The sequence below is a fragment of the Aricia agestis genome, chromosome Z (assembly GCF_905147365.1).
Source record: "Aricia agestis chromosome Z, ilAriAges1.1, whole genome shotgun sequence".
In the NCBI taxonomy this organism is placed as follows: Eukaryota; Metazoa; Arthropoda; class Insecta; order Lepidoptera; family Lycaenidae; genus Aricia; species Aricia agestis.
The window spans coordinates 34,171,079-34,195,285 of NC_056428.1; the positions used below are offsets into that span (position 1 = coordinate 34,171,079).

The 24,207-nt window shown below is 39.4% G+C and overlaps 1 protein-coding gene and 1 long non-coding RNA gene across 3 annotated transcripts in view; one reads left to right on the plus strand and one right to left on the minus strand.

Moving 5' to 3' along the window:
* The window catches only part of LOC121738864 (RING finger and SPRY domain-containing protein 1-like), a 95,436-nt gene that overhangs the window by 69,069 nt on the left and 2,160 nt on the right, over nucleotides 1-24,207 (plus strand). The window contains exons 5-8 of the mRNA XM_042131123.1: nucleotides 14,409-14,616; nucleotides 14,985-15,244; nucleotides 17,872-18,089; nucleotides 22,674-22,818. Of these exons, the coding sequence (XP_041987057.1) occupies nucleotides 14,409-14,616; nucleotides 14,985-15,244; nucleotides 17,872-18,089; nucleotides 22,674-22,818 (831 nt within the window). The remainder of the gene's footprint in view (nucleotides 1-14,408; nucleotides 14,617-14,984; nucleotides 15,245-17,871; nucleotides 18,090-22,673; nucleotides 22,819-24,207) is intronic.
* LOC121738865 lies at nucleotides 454-1,962 on the minus strand. Of its 2 annotated transcripts, none has more exons than XR_006037351.1 (3): nucleotides 1,474-1,962; nucleotides 1,193-1,289; nucleotides 454-616 (listed from the first exon to the last, which is right to left on the minus strand). It is a non-coding gene; the product is annotated as an uncharacterized LOC121738865 (long non-coding RNA). The 2 variants fall into 2 exon arrangements; XR_006037352.1 differs by having other exon boundaries at nucleotides 1,407-1,962.

A 24,207-nucleotide genomic window follows, 5' to 3' on the forward strand; every position in this document is an offset into this window, starting at 1 on the left:
ATTGAGTGACCTATAGATAAAAATTCTAACCCACTTCCAGATCACCTAGAGGCTAGAAGGCTGAAAGAACAATCCCAGATAGCAATTTAAACTTGCATCTGACATGCAACAAGTTTGATGTATCAAAAGTGAAGGTTTGTGGCAACCTTGCCATAGCAAGTGAATACACTTGTGGCAAGTTTGAATCAAACTTTCTAGTTTCCCAGCAACAAGCTTGCATGTTGTTTGTTTTTGCAAAGTATATGCAACATTGATACAACAAATTATATGCAATGATGACACAACAAACTTGCTGCTTCTTATGGCTGGTATACACTTTGATTAGTGCAAATGCGAAGTTCACACATATTTGCACTAATCAGTGTATGCCAGCCATTAATTAATTAAGAAGAAATAAAACCATTAAGTACATTTAAAAACAGTAAATTTATTGAATAATGTACCTACATTTAAACATTTATTTATTTTTTATTTCTATTTCTTGGTCGGGTTGATCGGTATTGTAGGGTTGGTCGTCGGACTAGTTTGGTTGGTCGGGTTCGACTGAACAATTTTGTGTCCAAGATGATTTTAATGCAAGATTTTTCATTTTCACTCCTTTTTTTGTCTCTCTGCTCTGAAACAAATAAACAAGACTACTATACTCAAAATTTCAAAAGCTTGTGTTGAGGTCTGGATGTTTTCTATGAATAAAATGTATGTATTTACAAAAAAGTACCCATATAAGGAGTATTAAATCAATTTTCCAACTTTCATAGTACAAGCTCTGCTTAGTTTTGTTGGGGCTGGATGATGCTGTGTGCATTTTCCTGGCATATTTATTTATTAATTTGTGAATTAGTTTCGTCAAACAAACTCCTAATATCCCTACTAATATTAAAAATGCGAAAATGTGTGTCTGCCTGTATGTTTCGTTTTCACGTCAAAACGGCCGAACTAATTTTGATAAAATTTGGCATAGAGATACTTTGAGACCTTAGGAAGGACATAGGCTTTTTTTTACCACGGGAAAATATCTCATTCCCATGGAAAAATCACGGACGGAATTGGTATGAATATAGTTTGAGTACCTGGGAGGGAATAATTATTGCTACCTACTTTTTACCACAGGCAAATATCTCATTCACAAGGGAAAATCACTTATAGCGCGGGCGAAGACGCGGGGCGGAAAGCTAGTGTAATATATTCTTACCTTCTTGATATTCTACCTTTCGCTTGATTTAGCCAATCGCTTATTATTTCTTTAAGTCCATTTTCAGTCACATCTTCGTAGACTTTTTTGCAGATTTCTGAAAAATATTATTGAGTTAAATTACGTCATAGTACCTACCTAAGATAAAAAAAATGTAGGTGTATATTGATGGTAAGTAATAAAAATATACTTCTTCTTCTTCTTATCAACCCACCCACTGCTGGGTATAGATAGGCCTTTTCTCCTTTGCGCCACTTACTAAAAAGTAAAAATATACTTACGAAAAATTACTTGGAATGTTTCTGTTTGTAGAAACGATTTTTTTGTGAGAATTTTTCATTGTTTTTCCAGTTATGGAATATAATTCTGCCACATCGTCTAGTAATATTCTTCTTAATATATTAGTAGTGAGACTACGGAGGCCTCTGCCACCAATACCAACCAACAATTTCATCTGAAAAAATTAAATTGGATTTAACAATTGCAAAATTTGACATGCATTGATATATTTTTCTTTCTACATACAACTGCCTGTTTATTCTGGTTTGTCTTTAACTTGTTATTAAAATCTTCGAAACTTGCATCATCCTTTACTGGTAGACTTGCCAATAAAATTGTAATTTCTGCATTGTCTTCTTGTGTAGTAAAATTTTCTGCTGACTGCCCTACCAGCAGTAAGTCGACTTTTCTATTCAATTCGGTAACTTGATTAGATCAGTTACGACTTGAATAAGGTGACTCTGCTGTATAACAAACTGTTTAGATGTAATGCAGCCTGCAACAAAAAATCAAGTGATTGTGATATACACACACTTATTTAATTAAAAAAAGTTCCTATAATAGAATAAGGACAGATCATAATTTTTATTAAACCGTCACCATGTCATACTCTTGCAATATCCACTCTAAGCCCGGCCGTCCGAAATTTCTGATACGAAACAGTTGAACGTCCGCGCTGTCTCTTACATTTTGTACTAAGCCGAGTGAGCTCGAACTCGCCGGAAGGATATTTCGGATAGTGTGCGGGGTGGCGGTCCGGCGAAATTCAACTGTTTCTGATCAGAACTCGGACAATGTGCGGCCGGGCTTAAACACAAAACTTTGTCCCGGTGACAGTCCAGTCAATGAAGAGGTTGAAGTATAAATAATTCTTCTATCAATATCAATCTGCTATAGTAAATTACATAGGTTACAGTAAACACAATATCTAAGTACAAAAATCACTTCTGGATTATTTATTTTCTGTATAATAGATAAATTTAACAATTGCGCCCCGCAAAGTTTCACTGACAGAAATTCATACAAAAAAATATCCTCGTTGACTGCTGGACTATGGTGACTGAATCTTTTACCATGCACACTTAGTTTTTTTCCATATCCAGGCTATAAGAATAGTAGTGTCAATGAGAAAACTAGATAGTTACCCTCAGAACCCTAATATAATCGGCCAGAGCAAGAAAATATCTCAAAATTGTGAATTTTAGAGGTTATATAGGTATGTACTTTTTAAATACCTACGTTAAGCATATAAACACTATTTTGTTGGTTGGATAGTAGTTACTTATAATGTGTTCTATCCGTAAAAGTGAAAATAATATAGACAAACCTTAATTTCACAGCGCGTCATGCAGTGCCTTGACTCCAAATTGATTTAGTCATATAATATACCATGAACACTCATTTAACACTTTACACAATACCTATTGTTGATTGTGGAATGCGCGGTAATTTTTCATAAGCAATCCACAAATTATCAATATGCAATCACTTAAATATGCTAAAATCACAGCACGCCGCAAAACACCGCAGCCAGCAATCAAAATGGCGTCCGTCAGTCAGTGATGACGTCATATCATGTCAAGTTCACTCAAGCAAGTTTGTATCAACTTAAAAACAAACTTGTAAATTCATCTTTGAATTAGAGCGGAAAATACAATATTGCTGCAACATTACCACGAATTTGAAATGTTATCTTTAAATTAACAAGTTTGCACCAACTTTGTCGTAAGTTTATCTTTTCATATTTGAGGTGACAATTTAAATTCAAACAAAAATCAAAAATCTGGGATAGGACAAAACGTCCCCAGTGCTGTAGCAATTCTTTACCTACCTTATATTAAGGATCGAAAGGAAGAAGGAGTATGACAGCTCAAGTGTAACTAGTCTAGGAAGAAAGTTATACTAAAAAGAAGTTTTATAAAAATCTTCTATTAAAATATAGTTAAGTACTTAGAAAAACACCGTTTAGCGGCGACACGACGTAGAGACGCCAGACATTGCTTGGACGTTGCCACGGTAACGTCATTAGCCACGTCGCGATGGCGTCCCGGTGATGTATGGCTTTTACTCTCTCCTATTATTACTATTTTTGACGACTTTTGGACCTGATAACGGATTTTTGTGATTTCACTCGTTGAAAAATGGAAATACACCAACGTGAACGGTGCATTACATGTTCACGTGTACCATCATCCGCATAGCAATGAATGCCGTTGGTCTGTAACATGTCATTGATATGCAGTATGAATAGGGTAGGCGATAGCACACAGCCCTGAGGGACACCAGTATCAACAGACTGAGTTTCCGAGCATTCGCCGTCAACTACGACCTTTATGCTTCTGTCTGCTAAGAAACTTGTGACCCACTTGCATAATTTCTCGGGCAGCCCGTATGATGGTAGCTTTGATAGCAGCGCTTTATGCCAAACCCGATCAAAGACCTTCGCAATGTCCAAACAAACAGCCAATGCCTCTCTCTTCGACTCAATTGCCTGAGCCCAACGATGAATTAGGTACGCCAAGAGATCACCAGCCGAGCGACTCTTACGGAACCCGTACTGTTTGTCGCTTAGTAATCCCTGGCTGTCCAAGTATCGAAGAAGCTTGCTATTGATAATGGATTCCATTATCTTCGAGAAGAGAGAGGTTATAGCGATTGGTCTATAGTTGGAAGGAATTGAGCGATCACCTTTTTTAATAATAATAATAATAATAAACATTTATTCAACACAAACACATTACACCACATTACAACGGACATTTGGTTCACATGACACAAGTAAGTAGTTATAAAAAAAAGAAGTAATAAAAAAAAGTACAAAAAACATAAAATTACAGCAACATAAAAGTAAAAACATAAAAAAAAACATAAGTACAAAAAAAAAACAAAGTAAAGTGATGAAGTTTACAACTATAAAAAATAGCACATTCAATGCGTACAATGCGAATGCCGCCGAAAAGGACCTCACTCAGGTGATGATCGCGGCATAGTTTACCTACACCGCGATCCCTGGTATTCTGTGAGGCCTTGCTAGTTGACAAATCGCTCGACAGATGTACACTGGCGTCAGTACAAACTAATCAGGAAGAATACAAATTATATTAAACAAATAAATATATATACTCGTAATATACATATGATATTATTCATTATAATATGGTCGGAACTCGGAAGTAAATAAAATAAATATTAATTACATATTAATTAATTTTTTGGGGATCGGGTGCACCAAAGCTCTTCCAAGAAGCCCGGACGATGCCAGAAGAATAGGAGAGCCGAAAAAGACGCGTCAAGACCGGAGCCAACTCTGGAGCACACTTTTTCAACACAATAGGAAGGATTCCGTCAGGCCCACTCGGCTTTTTTGGCTATCAAGGGAACAGAGGGCTTTTCGCACTGAGCTCTGATGAAACCGAATATCCGAGATGATGCTCGAACATCGCGGTATGGTTAGCGGTTTCTGCCCCCCGTCATCTAGGGTCGAGTTTGACGCAAAGAGCTTGCTCAGAAGATCGGCTTTGTCTTTTGCGTCCTGGGCCAACGATCCATTTCCTACGTGTAGGTATGGTAGGGTTGTACACAGATGTACTCTGTCAGAAGTTCATCCGGGAGGCGCTCGACATTGCTTTAATCCAAGAACCGTGGGTCAACGGGAACACGGTGATGGGCCTTGGACTGGCAGGTAACGTACTTTATTTTCAGCATGGCCAGAGGCCCAGATCCTGCATCCTCTTCAGCAAGAGGATGAAATTTTTGTGTGTCTCTTGCCTGTGTACAGATGACACTGTAGCTGCGTATATTGAGGAGCCCGGAGGGACTGCAGGCAAACTGATGGTTTGCTCCGCCTATCTACCTGGAGACACTCAAGACCCCACTACGCAGCTATCACCGATAATAGACTACGTCGAGAATCAGCGCATCCAACTTATCCTGGGAAGTGATTGCAACTCACATCATACAAGTTGGGGCAGCACCGACGTAAACTTCAGAGGTGAGAAACTATTTGACTTCTTACTTACTAATAACCTCCACACTTTGAATCAGGGTACTAAACCAACGTTTATCAACCCACTGAGACAGGAGGTCCTTGACATAACAGTATGCACAGGCCCTATACGACATCGCGCCTGTAACTGGCATGTATCGGACGATAACTCACTGTCCGATCACTGTTACATTAGGTTTGATATACATGACAGTATGCCTGGGAAAGAGGTAACTTATAGGAATCCTAAGGCCACAAACTGGAGTGTATTCAGAGAGGAATTGCAGTTAAACCTCGCAGCAGTCAACAAAGCTGTCAAGACCGTAGAACAACTGGAACTAACGGTGGGAGAGCTGGAGCATAGCTTGAATGATGCTTACCTCAGAAGCTGTCCTGTTAAGAAAACGTCAAATAAACGTAATGTACCTTGGTGGAATGGTACTCTGGCGCAACTCAGGAAAGAGACTCGAGCTCTGTTTAACAGAGCCAAAAGAGACGGGAACTGGGACGCATACAGAACCACCCTGACGACGTTTAATAGGGAGCTAAGGAAGGCCAAAAGACGCTCTTGGGCAAGGTTCTGTGAGGAAGTGAATAACACCTCGCAAACCTCCAGACTATATAAAGTCATATCTAAGGCCCCTAGCTCTCATCCCAGCACTCTGAAAAGGCCAGATGGTACTTACACTAAAACGGCGGAAGAAACGCTAAGATTACTAGCCGACGTTCACTTCCCCAACAGTATCCATCTCGAAAATCACGAAGCCTTCTCTCATACGATTATTAAAACGAGACCATCAGTTGACGATTGGAGAAGAGCTTCCGTGATCTTTAAGCCTGACCGAGTCACTTGGGCAATTGACAGTTTCAAGCCTTACAAGACCGGCGGCGAGGATAATATATTTCCGGCCCTCCTACAGCAGGGCAAGGACATTATCCTTCCTATGCTACTGAAAATATTCAGAGCAAGTTTTGCGTGGGGCTACATCCCATTGGCATGGACAAAGGTAAGGGTGTCCTACATACCCAAAAGTGGGGACAGAGACAAAGCTCTACCAAAGTCATACAGACCAATTAGCCTCACTTCTTTCATGCTTAAAACAATGGAGAAGGTGGTCAACCTACACATAAGGGACACCTATCTCACTAAAATGCCGCTGCATGAAAGACAACATGCCTACCAAAAAGGCAAATCTACCGAGACGGCCCTAATGGACTTGGTAGATCGGATTGATAGAGCAATTGAAGATAAAGAGATTGCGTTATGTGTCTTTCTCGATATTGAAGGCGCATTCGACAACACTTCAACCGGCTCTATCACAAATGGCCTGGCTTCAAAGAATATAGATCCAACAACTAGGAAATGGATCAAAGCCACGCTCGACAATAGGGTAGCCTCATCGACTATTATGGACCTGACACTCAAAATCAGGCTGACACAAGGTTGCCCACAAGGAGGTGTGCTGTCACCCCTGGAATGGTCCCTGGTAGTGGATGAGCTACTAAGGGAACTGAACCTCATAGGTTACTACGCTCAAGGGTACGCTGACGACCTGGCGATTATGGTGGTGGGAAAATGCGCATCGGTGGTCGCTGGGTTGATGCAGTCAGCACTAAGAGTCGTCGAGAATTGGTGCCAAAGGGTCAAGCTAACAGTAAATGCTGATAAGACGGTCTTGATACCTTTCACCAAAAAGAGGAAGTTGGAGGGACTAAGACCCCCAACACTCTTTGGGAAAACTATTAAGTTTGCGGGTGATGTCAAATATCTAGGAGTAATCCTAGACAAAGGACTCACTTGGAATAAGCACATCGAGTATATTACGAAAAAGGCTAGATGTGCTCTGGGTTCCTGTTGGAAGCTTGTCAGCTCTAAATGGGGTATTCGGCCGAAGGCAATGCTATGGCTATATACAGCCGTAGTGAGACCGATTACCACATATGGCTGCGCAGTGTGGCATAAAAAGGCTGAACAAGTAAACTGTCACAAAAGACTAAACAGCGTACAGAGACTGGCATGTCTAATAATCACGGGTGCACTCTCGTCAACACCCACCGCTTCCCTCGAGGCCCTGATCAACTTAACTCCGCTTCCTCTGCTTGTTCAGATGGAGGCCAAAAAGGTGGCTCTCAGGGCCAGGACGGCGGGTGGGACGAATTGGGTCTCCACCCCATTTCGACAGCTGGAACAGTCTCTCAGTGAATCACCTATCATGGCCATGCCATCAGATGCCATGATCAAGGTGTATAGCTTTTCGAAGCAGTACCAGGTTTTTATACCTTCCAGGGAGGACTGGGAAAGGAAAAATCCAATCGATGTCCGCCCTAGCGACATAGTTTGGTTCACGGATGGATCAAGGAAAGACAACCGTGCGGGAGCCGGAATCTACGGAGGCAGGCCACCAAAAGGCAAATACGCCTGTTTGGGGGAGCTTGCGACCGTGTTTCAGGCTGAAGTCTTCGCTATCCTCGGTTGTTCACTAGAAAGCCTGGAGATGGCCCTAGTTAATAAAAACGTTTTTATCTTCTCCGATAGTCAAGCTGCACTTAAAGCACTGACTGCCGCAGAAGTCTCGTCCAAATTAGTTCTGGAATGCATTGAGACGTTAAACATGCTGGGAAGGAACAACAACATCCGCCTAGTATGGGTCCCGGGCCACAGCAACGTCCCCGGCAATGAAACCGCTGACGAGCTGGCTAGGCTTGGGGCCGAGAGTCTCATATATGGTCCAGAACCATTCTGTGGTATAACTCCCAGTACCACAAAGCAAGTGCTCAAGGAATGGGGTCACAGACTATGCAGGAAGCAGTGGGCTGAGACCCCTGGCCTTGAACACTCCAAGGCACTAATTCCTGACTTCAACAAGAAACAATCAGAATTAGTGCTCACCTTGGGTAGGAACCAATTAAAAATCCTTACCAGAAGCCTAACTGGGCACTGCAAGCTCAACAAACACCTAAACAGAATGGGTATTTGTAGCATAATGACTTGCAGATTCTGTGAGGAGGAGGATGAAACACCTATTCACCTTCTCCTCGACTGCCCTGCTCTACTACAGAGCAGGAACAGGCACCTTGGTCGCCACGAATACTCGTCCACAGAGGAAATTCGTGGCACCAACCCCAACCATATCGTTCAATTTATGAGCAGTATAGGGTTGGGGATGATACTCTAGTGCGAAGGAGTCACAATAGATCCTCATGGGTCGCAGTGACGTCAGGGCTACAGTGACCTGCCTTCTTTAAAAAAAAAAAAAAAAAAAAAAATGGTAGGGTTGGCTTGCAGAAATTCCCTTCAATAGCTTTGGCCAGAGACCAGAATGCACAGGTTTCCGAAGGAAGGCGCTCGAGTCTCTTGCCAATTCTATTGACGTGCTGTTTCTTTGCCCGAGTGATCTCTCTCTTGAGGGACCTAGAGGCAAGGTTGTACTCCATTTTATATGTGCTGGTATTTAAATCCCGAGCAGACACTGCATTGGCCCAGGATTTGTAAGCCTCCTGCTTCCGGCGAGAAGCTTTTTTCGAGGATGAATCAAACAAGGGACGAAATCTGCCGCCAGTTGGCACTACAGAGGACGGAATGAAAAGTTCCATCCCTTGCAACACCACATTGGCAACAGAGTTGGCAGTGTTGTCGGGATCATCCGGCGAGAAGCACACGTGCCCCCAAGGATAGGATGCAAAAAACGACCGCATCCCATCCCAGTCTGCTGACTTGTAGTGCACACACGACGGTACAATACCGTCTGTCTAAACAGCATGCTGTCGTAACACCGCCGTAAGTGGCACAGAACTCTTAATAAGGCAATGATCCGATGAACCAAGTGGTGCGGTTACGGATATTTGGTAGCCATCAGGATTTGAAGTCAGCAGAAGGTCCAACAAGGAAGGATTCTGACTGTCCACATCTGGGATTCGCGTAAGCGTAGTAACCAGTTGTATTAAGTCGTTCGCAAGGGCAAAGTTGCAGACAGATCTCCCCGCATGATCAGTTTTACTGGAATTGAGCCAGTCAGCGTGCGGCACAATGCAGCGAATTAATATACGACAGGTTAGAGAAAGAATATTCTTTCTTCGTTTTCTTATTAACAGCAGAAGAGACGCGATGTCGTATCGTGAAACGAAGCAGCATCGTTGTACGACGCGACGTCTTATCGTGTTTATGTGTGGGAACCATAATGTAGATACTTTGAAAAGTAAATACTAACGTACAAGCGGTAGTAAGTATATATTAAATATAGCTGGGCATTAACTCGTTAATCCGTTAATCGTTAATTAACGAAGTTAACATTTTGATTAACGGATTAACTTTTAAGTTAACTTTTAAAAATATTAACGGACTCGTTAACTTCCGTTAATATGCAGAAGTCCGTTAATCGTTAATCCAAGCCTACTATTTACCACACGGCACCGCGGTGCGGCGCGAAAACAGGTTCAGACAGTTAGTATAAACGACAAGTGCCGGGCGGGCGGGCAGCGCGGCGCCGCGGCACGGAAGCAGCGAAACAAAAACAATACGTGGGATAATATATAAATATGTACGTGGGACAGCCATGCTCTGGCACAGATGGGCCGGCTCGACCGGAGAAATACCACGTTCTCACAGAAAACCGGCGTGGAACAGCGCTTGCGCTGCCGAGTGAGTGAGTTTACCGGAGGCCTAATCCCCTACCATATTCCCTTCCCTACTCTCCCCTATTCTCTTCCCTTCCCATCCCGCCCCTCCCCTATTACCCTAATCCCTCTTAAAAGGCCGGCAACGCACCTGCAGCTCTTCTGATGCTGCGAGTTTCCATGGGCGACGGAAGTTGCTTTCCATCAGGTGACCCGTTTGCTCGTTTGCACCCTTATTTCATAAAAAAAATAAAAAAATACTAGATTCATTTTCAGGCGCATGCGAGTGAGGAGAGATTTATTTCGTTTTATCATTTCATTACTCAGCGCCGGTGCTTATAGAGAGAGTGATTTGTTTATTGTTACTATAAATCATTTGCATGTTGATAAAGAAGAGTGCAGTATAATTTAGTTAGGTAGAATACAATAATTATAGAAGTATTTTGTTTTGTCCCTAACATGTTAACTTCCAAAACCTTAAACCAACAGGTTTTGTATGTACACTAAGTACTAACGCAATGATATGAGTTACAACAAGGTCATATTACACATATTAACGGATTAACGATTAACGTTAACTTGCGTAAATTCGTCCGAAATGTAACGCTTTAACGTTTAACGAAGCTAAATTTTTTTTTAACGGATTAACGATTAACGAAGTTAACTATTTGATTAACGGTGCCCAGCTATGATATTAAAGTGTTAGTGTGGGTACTGGGTATGTAATAAACAGAAGCACCTTACTATATCTTTCCTTTATTCTTATTCTCTTTCATTAAACAAAATCAAACGAACGTTCACCAATAACAGAGCCGCGGTGCGAACATTTTTCATACAAAATGATATTCCTTTTTTTTGGGTTTTAAATTGATTTCATTTTTTTTTTTATTCATATCATAATATTCATACATACAATCATTCATTCTATCGCATTCTGTGATGCTACAACAGTGGGGACGGAGTCCATATATTTTGTCCTGTTGTTCTTTGGAATCCACCTCGGTAATTGTGTGTACAAAAAAACTCTGCTCGGGGAAAAAACAAAACATAAAAAAAATCGGCCAAGTGTGAGTTGGACATTACCGACCAAGTGCGAGTCGGACTCGCGCACGAAGAGTTCCGTACCGCTACATAGCCAAAATAGGCCAACAATTGTGATTTGTGTATGGGAGCCCCCCTTAATTTTTTATTTGATTTTAATATTTTTATGAATTATTAAAGTACACATATAATTAAGGCCTTGGTGAAAATTCCAAGTGCCTACCTGTTGCCGTTATTGATAAAGAGCAAAAAAAGCCAAAAAATCACGGTTTATGTATGGAGACCGCGCGGTGCAATAGGGATGATGACAAGGTCAAAGATTAGCGAAAAGAAGATTATTATATAATTTTGTTAATAAAATAAAGAAATCACGGTAAAAAATAAGTGTTCCCAAAATTTCAGCTTGATAGCATTTGTATTTTTTTTTGTTATGCGCCTTCAAAGTTGGATATTCAAGTAGATTTTTTTTTTCAATTAAATTTCTTAATATTTGTATACCATTCGATAACTTATGCAATTAAAAGCAACTTTTGTTTTGAAACTACTTTCATAAACGCAATATTTAATACACATGTCGAACAATGTTCTCTCCCGATGCGTACAAACTACGAAAGAGTGACGTCATACTTTCGTAGTACTCTGTATGGAGCGTTTCGGGCAGGTCTTTTTTATGAGATATTTGAATTGTCATAACTTGGTGAATTTTTAAGCTATTAGGCTGGTTTTATAGTAGAGCGTTTCGCAGCGCCGTTGGAGCGCGCGCGTTCGAAGCTGTAACAAACGTATGGACGAACGGCGCTGCTCAAGCGCGCGGACTTTAAAACGCAACTACTACCCCCATACATATTCGAACGCGCGGCGCTCCAACGGCGCTGCGAAACGCTCTACTATAAAACCAGCCTTAGAGTCATTCTTTCAGCGATGTTTCTATTTTTAAGTGTCTTTCAATTACCGATAAGAAAAAAAATAGTCATCACGCCTATTGTGATAATTATGACGTCACAAGCGGTCGAGGGACTGTTAGCGGGACTCGATATTTTTCGAAACTTTGAATTAGGCATTCAAAGTTTCGAAAAATAAAATCAAAACTACTAGATATTTTTAACTACAACAAAAACTAGTGTATTTGTATACATACAGGCTTTACTGTGACAAAATTTCAAGCAATTTGGCACACCTAGTAACATTCTCCATTCTCTGACAGCGCGCTCCATGCCCTCTATTTTGAAAACAGTTCTAGGTATAAAAAATGTTAAATAGAAAAGTTGTATATAAAATTTAATTCTCTACGATTTCCCTATTTATACAAAAAACGTAAAACGTATAGAAAATGAAATATTTGCAAAAAAAGTAAAAAACAAACCAGTTTTGTGACTTTTGACCACTGATTTTATAACTTGCGACCATCCAATTATATGTGAATTTTGAGAACTGTTTTAGGATGCCAAACTACAAGTTTTTACGTGGTAATGTACTGGGTATCTCGATTTTCCGAGATTTGCTCCTAGTTTGGCCTAAAGTGATGGGACTACCACCCATGTGACCCCTACCTAAATCATCAGTAATTGATGAAGAGGCAAATGATATTATGATGATGATGATTGGACTAATATTAACTTTATGGTTTTATTGAACTTGGCTCTCCTTTTTACATTTATGTTTTTGGTGGGATTTTATTAACGTGAATTATTCATATTATTATAATTTAAAAGTATTTACCGCAAATTTTTATCGCAAGTTTGGATACTCTCTTAGGAGTCAACGTGAAAGCACAGGACACTGCTAATTCGTTGCACGTCCTCGACGTATTCGCTGCTAATTCCTTGCGCATCCGCGACGTATTCGCTGCTAAATTCTTGAGCATTTGTTCGCTACGCCCTCGTCCTGTTTCGAAGCCGCTCGCCAACCGCTAGTATGTTAAGGCACTTATAGAGACTTATCACACTAGCGATCTCCAACGAGCTCGAGGCAGGTCGCGGAGGTGACACTAGATTATCGCAGCGATAGTACTGAACTTCAGACCATTGTTCAAAATACTTATTCAGCTCCTTACCGACTTTGCCTTTGCGGTACTTCCAGAGAAAAGTATTTATAGGAAGATGGCAGACCTCCGTTATTCAGTAGGTATATAATATTAACCGTGATCTGGGATTAACAAAATTATCCCCTCCAAATTACGTAGGTCATCTCAACTGCCTACGTATCATTTTCTCTCATAGTACCTGGAGTTTGGAGAAAACCGATTGAAATAGTGCTAATATCTAGTTATTAATTTAAAAGATGAAGAACCAATAAGTGGGAAGGAAACATGAAAGTTAATAATAAAAGAGAAGTTATAGTCTGTCAAAAAAGTGAAGAAATTAAAAAGTGGCAATATCGTAGTTTCCCTTTCAAATCAATCTAAGAAAAAAGGGATGACACTACGATATTGCCACTTTTTAATTTCTTCACTTTTTTGACAGACTATAACTTCTCTTTTATTATTAACTTTCATGTTTCCTTCCCACTACTGGTTCTTCATCTTTTAAATTAATAACTAGATATTAGCATAACTATGGTGCATATACTTACTTCTCTGATTTTTTAAACGACTTCCAAAAAGGACGAGGTTATATTTTATTCCAAAGCCCATAAGCGAAGTCAAAGAGACGACTTCCTTTAAAGCTGAAGTTCCTCTATGGGTGATTGTAGCCAAAGTATTGTTCGAATTACCATTTTAAAGAATTAGGAATCACACTGTAAGGATATTTTGGTTGGGTAATATATTCATCTCCACGTCTATACCATAAAAAATTTATAGCCGCCTACACAGTTTTCACATAAATACGTTTTAACCATCACAATAATCACAAAAGATTTAAAAAAATGGGGTTTGATTAGGTACCAATATTGTTAAATACACTGAACTAAGGAAAATAAATATCCAAAAAAATTGTTGCTTATTTAGTCCCCTATAGCCTATGCGAATAACTAAATATTTTATATAAAAATAAATAACATATCCATTTATAAGAAAAATAAGAAACGCTCTTAAATTTCTTCATATATTTTCGCCCTATCAAGAAAGCGGCGAGCGTCGTAACCGCCACAGCTGTACAAGGCACGTTGATATTGAATGTTATTTTAATGTACTAAACGTCGATATTCGTACTGACCTGCTAATTTTTGTCATAATTTTTGTGATAGCGTCCGTATTATGTCGTTATGAACTGTATGAAATTACAAAACGATAACATAATAATAACATCGACACAGAAAAAGGCTATCAGATAAATAATTAACGTTGTTATTTTACAGAAAAAACAACAGGACCCTCGCATAGTGCTGTACGCGTTAATAGCGATGCAGAACTTCGCTCACACCACCGAGAACAAGATCACGATAAATAAGATGATACAAGAAGACGACGAAAACCCGTTTCTGGAGCTAGAGAAGCATACCTATAGCAATGACTTCGTGTGGAGGCAGGTCGGATTCTGCGCGGTTTGGGCATTGGATAATTTGTGTAAGTACTTATTTGTGAAGGAACCACGACCATAAGGCCGCGTTTCCACTGACGCGGAGCGGAGAGGAGCTTAGCGGTGCCCGAATTGACCAATCGTGCTATTCCAGCGGAATGACAGCGAAGCGGAGCGAAGATTTCGAGCATAGTGATTGACTCCGCTCCGATCCGCGTCAGGCGGAAACGCGGCCTTATAGCTTGTCAAAAAAGAGTAGACGCCGAATATAATTTTTAAATCACATAAAAAGTACAAAAACCTTATTATTGTAAATGAAAATGTGTCAGAGCGTTAATATTTAAAAAAAGTATTTCGATATCCCCTCTCTTGATTTTCTTGATTAACTAGCTGCTACTGATTTCTCTCATTCCAGTCGTCGTCGAAGGCAGGAAGCTCTCATACGAGGTGACAGACAATTCTCAGCTAAACGCGTTACTCAACGCACACGATGCTAGCGAGTACCTGCAGATCGCGAGCGACGGCCTCGAAGCGCGATGCGACTCGTACTCGTTCGAGAGCGTCCGATGCACGTTCCAAGTCGACGGCGGATGCTGGTATTACGAGGTGTTGATCGTCACAGCCGGCGTCATGCAGATCGGATGGGCAACCAAGAATAGCTACTTCCAGAATGATGTGAGTTGACTATTTCTTATTAGGGTTCCGTATCCAAAGATTAAACACTTTCTTTCAATAAATACAATACACTACTGTTTAAAACGTTTTCAACCTTTTTACATTTTTTTTTAATGAAATAAGGGGGCAAACGAGCAAACGGGTCACCTGATGGAATGCAACTTCCGTCGCCCATGGACACTCGCAGCATCAGAAGAGCTGCAAGTGCGTTGCCGGCCTTTTAAGAGGAAATAGGGTAATAGGGGAGGGTAGGGAAGGGAAGGGAATAGTTGGGGGTAGGGAAGGGAATAGAGTAGGGGTTAGGGGATTGGGAATCCGGTAAACTCACTCACTCGGCGAAACACAGCGCAAGCGCTGTTTCACGCCAGTTTTCTGTGAGAACGTGGGATTTATCCGGTCGAGCCGGCCCATTCGTGCCGAAGCATGGCTCTCCCACGTATAAAATATACACTTTCTTTCAATAAAATATACAATAAACCTACACTACACAATAAACTGTTTATTTTTAATATTATGTACCATCGAGGAAGTTGATTCCTATGCAATTGACAGACCAACGTTATTTGGTCGAATATGTCAATTCAATGTTAATTGTGATCTGTCAGCTGTCAGCTGGGTTGACGTAACGCAACCAAACTACTTAGGTCCCCGATTTGCATAGGAATCAACTTCTCTGATAGTACATACTTATGAGTTGTGTCTGAGTACTTTATGTACACAAACAGTGTGCATATAAAGTACTTACTACTTAGATATACACTTAAGCTTGTGAATAGTAAGTACAATTGAATCTAAATAGCTTACCATGAACTTATTTCTCTGTACGCAAGTGTATATTTTTACTCTGTAATCTGTATCATGACTTCACAGAATTTTATGTGTCAATATAAAAGTTGGCATTTCACTGTTTTCACTATAAGCAAACATTAACTTTACTATTGATTTCAATCCACAAGTAAACGTTTTTTACAATATTCAGGAAGTATTGTGTCAGAACTTTATAGAAATTTGCTAGTCAATAACCTAAGAGCCAGCGAGACTTTCATCATTGTATAAAAGCTGCAAGTTTGCCTGTATATGATGCTTATAAAGGTAAGAACAAACCGCAACTATGGAGTTTCGGTCGCAGATACTTTAGAAGGCAATAGGCATCCAGTTTTAAAGGTCTATACCTAACCGATCCCACTAATACTTATTATTATAAAGGCATGTTTGTTACTTCCTCGCGTATGTAAATGGCTGGAGCGATTTTAATAAAATTTGTTATGGAGTTAGCTGATATCCTGGATTAACGAATAAGCTACATTTTGAAACGGGAAAATATCTTATTTCCATGGAAATATCGATGAAAATAAATTCGCATTGTAGTTCTAATATCTGACAACAGATATCGTTTTTAAGATTTTCTATCTAATGGCTCTTTGGTTAAGTTTAATGCTGCACTGTTTTCACTAATAAGGACCCTGAGCCATGTAAGGCCACTCTAACGGGAAAATGATTGTTATAAGTTTATTAACTAAATAAATTAAGAAAACAAATTATCAAGTAATGCTCTGTTTAATAAGGTATCATGTTATAAATCTCTTTTTAACCTAGCTTCAATAGCCATTTAATAAACTTAAGTTTTGTAAAGCTCTTCCAAATGGCCTTGCAAGGAAAACAGCTCCAAACAAGGCCAATATTATACATCAGTCGTTTAACTTGAAAATAGAGTTACAAGTATTTATTTATTTGCTTTTACTAAAACGACATTATAATTTCTTTCAATTAAGCAACACATTAAATGTTCAACATATTTGTATAATTTAAAAAAACTATAACAAACATTGCTTGAACATCATCTTTTAACTAAGAGTATATTAATGGAAATTCTTAAAAAATAGTATTAATGAGTATCACATTGACATCTTATAACCAATGCGTTTTATAATGCAATCAATTTTTTTTTAAATCTTAAATGGCCTTCTTATGGGCCCGTTCTTAATAAGGCCAAAATGTTCAATATGCGTGTATAAGTTTAATAATCTTAATAAGTAAAGATGTTATAAAAAACAGTATTATTTTAATTCTTACGGTACGCATATTTTATAACTAAAACTAACTGTTTATAAGTTAATGATTTTTAGATGTTCCTTGTAAAGTTCATGTTCCCTAGCAAGGCCAACTATCAAATCTTTGGTTGGGCCTTATAAGGAACCACCGGCCTTCCTAGGAACATTACCAATATTTTAACTTAAATCAAGGCATTAGTAGATTTTCTTTTATTAGTACTATACATATATACCTATACGACAATGCTCTGTAATTAAATTTGAGATAGATATAGGTTATGTAGCTAAAAAATAAAGTTTTTCAGGGTGCGGAAATTACAATTGTAACCTCGACAACCAAAGTCTACAAACAGTGAGATCTCACTGCCACAATTGCGGCGCGATCGAGTTGCCGCCCCGTTTATGGCCATAAGTTTGATGGATCTAAGTGTGTAGTAGAAAGAATATGTGCTAACATGACGATAACTACGAATTTTTAACAGTTGGCCTTCAAAGGAACATGGCCTTACATGGCTCAGGGTCCTTATAAGTTAACATTTTACGATTCCAAACACAAACATTCTTATTTCGTTTCAGGAAGGATACGGCATCGGCGACGACACCTTCTCAATCTCGTACGACGGATGTCGTAGGCAAGTATGGTATTGTGCCAAGCCGCTCTCAGTCACTCAGATGAGGGCATGGGTGCCTGGAGACATACTCGGATGCCTCATAGATGTCAGGAGAAAGGAAGTGGTCTTCTCACTGAACGGACAAAGGATTTCGTCGTGCCGTCAGATCTTTGAAGCGACCAGGTTAGTTTAATGATGGCTTCTCACGGCGCGTAATATCACTAGCCCCGCCACGCCGAGCCGATTTGCACGAGCCAACAGGCGAGTCCACGCTACGCGCACCCAGACTTGCGCAGAGCGGCGTGTGTTGTGGCCAGTCGCGGCCGATGGTAGACCAATTTTTCTCTAAAATCACTCTCGTCACCCCGCGCCACCCCGCGCGCGTTCGAGTTTTCACGAGCCCGCTCGAACCGCGCCTTTCAAATTACCGACTTCAATCGGATCGGACGCGCCTGCTCGCGACAGACCGCGCCACCTCGAGCGGGCACGGCGCGGCTCGTGATATTACGCGCCGTGAGAAGCCAGCTTAATATGGTAATTCCCTGGGGGTTCAGGGGTCCACGGCGGACTCGACAGGGTTTTTGCGTGACATAACTGGGGGTCCACAATCGTAAGCTCTCGATGCATGAAAATGTAATTTTACTTCTATAGTGAAGAACTTATAATATGTTGGCTTTACTTATATTGTTATAGGCAGATAATATTATTCGCCTGTATCGCCTGATTCGATCTAATCTATTAGTTATAATAGATGTAATCTTTATAATAGATGTAAAAGCTACATATCTACCAAATATTTAGGAATTAGTAGTTATGTAGCTTTGGGGAAAAGAAAGGGGGGGGGGATGGTTTGAGAACCTCTGGTTAAATGTAACATTTTGTGGCAGAGTATACAGCGTACAATCCAAGCCCCCTAGTCAAAATGCCTTCGCCAGTTTAATAGCGAATTTAGATATCCAAATGATGGGTTTTCTCGTGATGTTGCTATGTTGCTACATAGATTTTATATTACTAACTTTAATAATGTATTCAAAATTTGCGTAACGCTAAAAATAGTATTACGTATAACTACGTAATTATTATGTCCATGTTTAAAATTCTGATTATTTTTTTAGTAAAATCAGAATTTTAAACAGTAAAATTAACACTAGTAACCCTAGCCTCGGCTTCGCACTAGAACAATATTTTTCTTTTAAATCACTTTATGTGTTATTCAAATTACATTTTTAAAATCTGTTTATCGAGCAACCATCGAAAGCATTATTTTATACTATGTAAATGAGAATTTGCAGCGATAAATCTTCAATATTCTACCTTTAATAAACTCCTAGTGAACTGTAGTTTATTGCTGCTTTCATAACAAATTGATATTACGTCGTCATGTCATATCTCTCTAGTAGTCTTGTAAATTGTGTAAGGTAATATTGTAAGAAGATTTTCCTGTGATCCAGGCACTTCCCGCTACAAGCTAATATTAACTCTACTCAGAAAGTATATATCTATCTATACATATTATAAAACAAAGTCGCTTTTTTCCCCTCAAGTCCCTTTGTTCCCTTTAATCTTTAAAACTACGCAACGGATTTTGATGATTCTTTCAGTGTTAGATATCTCATTTATCGAGGAAGGCTATAGGCTATATTTTATCATGTTAAGACTAATAGGAGCGAAGAAATGGAGGAAAATGTGGAAAAAACGGGGAAAATTATTTGAAAGGCTAACTTGAATGCGCTAATCTCAGGAACCACTGGTCCGATTTGAAAAATTCATTCAGTGTTAGATAGTCCATTTATTGAGGAGGGCTATAGGCTTTATTTTATCACGCTAAGACTAATAGGAGAATGTGGAAAAAACGGAGGAAATTATTTAAAAGGGCTTATCTCGCGAACTACTGGAGCAATTTTTATGTTATTTGGCACAGATAAGAAGTAGACCACGTAAAGGATAATCATTTTTTCAATGGATATATATTTTATACCCGTGCGACGCCGGGGCGGGTCGCTAGTATTGTATATAGTTTAGATAACGAAGCTAAATATCAAAAATGTTTTGAATTGACTTAATAAAATACAATTTAAAAAGAACTTTTCTGTCAGAATTAATTTATTGAATGCAATTTGACTAAGAACACTGATTACACTTCTCAACACTAAAAAAATCTGATTTGCTACATTTCATTTCATATCGAGGTTGACTACTTATAAATATATGTAGGCATTTTATTTTGATATCACATCTAGGAACTGAGAAATATGAATTCAAACTTTCTGTAACGTGGACGTAAGTTTGATGTTTATGTAGCTGGTATTTCGAAAATAAGATTATTTTACAAACAAAACTTACTTTATATGTTAGTTTCATTGATGAAATTTTGTTTGATATGCGTGACTGCTAGCAGGCCTAACTTATTTTGTTACATTTGTGGCGAACTTACGCCAAAACCTGACCATCACGACAGTCTCCCGTACCGGGTCAGAAAATTGGTAAATTTGGTCCATTGCTTGAGCCCGATTAAATCATTTTGCTGCCGTAGGACATTAAATTAGGCCTTATAAAATTTTTCGTAAAACACTTGAACAAAGGTAGTCCTGCATTACAATTTCTCTATCAAATTTCCAAAGCTTAGTGAGACAAAAATCAAAGTCAAAATCAAATCATATTCGTAGGTAGTACATAATAAAGCTGATCGAAGATTCATCTTCTACATCAACTTACTCTTAATCATACTGAAAAAACCAGCATGGCGTGTTTTTATTGATGTGACCAAGAACTTTCTTGGTCATAACAAATCCGCTGACTTTCGCCAAAAATAAAACTGATGTTGGACTGTATCCTTAAAAAGGAATGCTATAATATGTCATTTACTTAATTCGCACTTGGACTTTTTGCCAAAAATATAGGATCAGTTGGCCATGGCCCATCATGAAGATGGTAATCACTTTGATGAAGATATGGCTGAAATTATTTCCAAGATGGGGCCCTGCTATGCTAGCAGATTACTATTGGAGACTTATTAGTGAATCTCCAGGATCTTACTACAAGTGTAAAGCCAGCTGCTCCAAGAAATCTTTCCCTTTTTAATCAAAACATCAAAAAAAACCTAACAGATGAGCTTGATTTCGCTACAAAATCATATGTTTCAATAATGAATTTATCTCGGAAATGAGATGTGATCTAAAAATTTTATTTACATATTTATATTAGAGGAATAACAAGGAATTATAATCACATAGTCGGAACTCAGATAAAAAAAAAGTTAGTAATTTGTTGAGTAGTGTTACAGTATACTTCACCTAGATTTATTTTTATCTTAACATAAAGCTAATGATATTAGATGGCTGACTACCAATTTAAATTAAGTTCTAAAGAGCTAGTACATATCTGTTTCGATACTGGTCAATGATTGGAAAGTCAGTCAAGTGTTGTAAGATATAATCTAAGTTAACCCCTTAACATACTCCACGCGATCTACTCAATGTTACTAAAAATACTATTGTAACTTCAATATTAGTGAAATAATTATAAAGGACATTACTAGCTCCCACACCGGTTTCGGTGACGGTGGCCGGTTTCATTGAAACCAGGCTAGCTACGCAGGAGTAATTTTATAGTGCCCAAGTGTGTGTGCAGTACATAAGAGCACTCTCTATTCCTTTACTCTCATAACCCAGTGGGGCGGACGACCGACACGACTGGCGAGAGATCAGGCGCAGGACCGACTTTTTACATGCCCATCCGACGCATTGATCATCTTACTTGTCAGACAATCAGGTGATCAGCCTGCATTGTCCTAACCAAACTTGGAAATAACATGTTTCCAACGCGGGAATCGAACCCACGAAATCCGAGTCAAGAGCCGCGCTCTATACCACTAGACCACGGAGGCGTCATAAAGGACATTGGGAACTATACAATAGAAATTTCAACAACTAGTTGATGTAATCCTGGATTGTTATCCAGTGTTGTACCTATGCCAAATTCAGAGTCAATCATTTTTCTTCACAATATTGTTTGCGAAACGTTTTTTAACGTCTACATCAGTGTTTTCAACCTTTTTTACGATGTGAAAAATATTCGCGAACACCGTCTCAAAGACTAAGGTCTAAGTATCTCCATACCAAATTTCAGCAAAATCAAGCCATTAAGTATATGTTAAGGTCTCTGTCGGTATAAGCCTCCATCAACAATTACCAAGGTTTTTCTTCTAAACATCATCTCATCGTCATCATCTCAATTCCAGGACGATAGGTTAAGGCATCTGTCGGTAGAGGCCTCCTCCAAATTTTTTAAATGTTTTTCTTCTGAACATCATCACTAGTAGCTATTAGGCCGAAATTTGTATTTTTGATGAGTATAGGGCCATTTGAATTTTGCAGCTCCTATATACGTCAGTACGTACACCACGTCAGTCTGGCCCCGTGGTAAGTACCTGAAGGATTTGTGTTACGGGTACCAGACAACGGAAATATATTTAATATTTTTATGCTATACTTACATATATTTAAGATTTTTATTATAATATAATAAAAATCTTAAATATATTAAGTACACATCCATGACCCAGGAACTTTGAAAACTTTTTTGTTCCGTCGGCGGGATACGAACCCGCTACCCCCGGCTTGAGCTACTAACGTGCTCACCCACTGAGCCACAGAGGTCGTTATCCGAACGTGTACGAAATCTGCCACGCTGCGGCCGTCATAGGCCGCCATGCCCTATACCGCCTATACATAAATCCAGAGCTGATCATCATCCTCATCATTCCAGGACGGGTTTCTTCGCGGCTGCCAGCTTCATGGCGTACCAGCAATGCCGGTTCAACTTCGGCGCTGACGCCTTCAAGTTCCCGCCCCTGGACCGTAGGTACAACACCTTCAACGACTACGGCGATATCTCGGAGCAGCAACGCACGGTGAGTCGATGGGAAATATGAGGATGTAAAAAAGTCAACGGTTAAAAACAACGTACCTACTATTAGATAAGTTGATTTAAGGAGTGAGCGCACTGAGACGGGCCGGGCCGGGGCTCAGCGTGCCGGGGCTCATCGCAAAAATCCACCTCCATAAAATTTGTATGGAAGCGGATGCGCGTATCGCACACTGTGTTGGGGCGCAGCGGATTTCCGATTCCATACAAATTGTACGGAGGCGGTTTTTTGCGATGAGCCCCGGCACGCTGAGCCCCGGCACGGCCCGTCTCAGTGCGCTCACTCCTTAAATCAACTTATCTGATAATAGAAAGGGGGGGCAAAGAGGGGCAGCTGCCCCTCTTTGCCCCCCCCTTGGCGACGCCCTTGGTTCAGTGCATTGACTTTTATAAGTGGACGCGGCATAATGGTCTCTACCAAATCAAAATGCTGTGGCCGGTCCGCCATTTTATGTTCCGGTTCTCCGAGGTACATAACTGTCAAAGTGTCGAATTATAGGGATGTCGAAATTGAAAGAAAATATCGATATATCGATACATCGATATTTGAAAACATATCAATATCGGTAGCAATCCGATATATGGCGAAAAAAATATCGATATATCGGTCAAATTTTTCGACCAATTTGCTTACTTTTAAATTAATTTATAGTCAAAAAAGTGAAGAAATTTAAAAAAGTTTGTCCTTGTATCGGTACGTTTATATTTTTACTAAAATTTTTGTTATTTTACCGATGGCTTGACTTCGTATGTGCTAATTTAGTTAATAATTAGAGAATAAGTAAATAAGATTTGTGATAGAATAGAATATAACATGGCTTGATTTTTGATATTAAATCAACATAGAAATTAGTAGATTTGACGTTTAGTGATGTACTTTTTTATCGAATTTAAAAAATATAAGGTGAAGAATCTGATCATTTATTTAAAAGATTTTAACCCCTTATTATCTATATATATATATATATATATATATATATATATATATATATATATATATATATATATATATATATATATATATATATATATATATATATATATATATATATATAGACCGTAGAAATACCACGTCCTCACAGAAAACCGGCGTGAAACAGCGCTTGCGCTATGTTTCGCCGAGTGAGTGAGTTTACCGGAGGCCCAATCCCCTACCCTATTCCCTTCCCTACCCTCCCTTATTCCGTTCCCTTTCCATCCCTACTGGCCGGCAACGCACCTGCAGCTCTTCTGATGCTGCGAGTGTCCATGGGCGACGGAAGTTGCTTTCCATCAGGTGACCCGTTTGCTCGTCTGCCCCCTTATTTCATAAAAAAAAGTATTTAGTAAGTTGTATGCATATCGCCTTCTCTAACGACGAAAACAGGGTATCCTT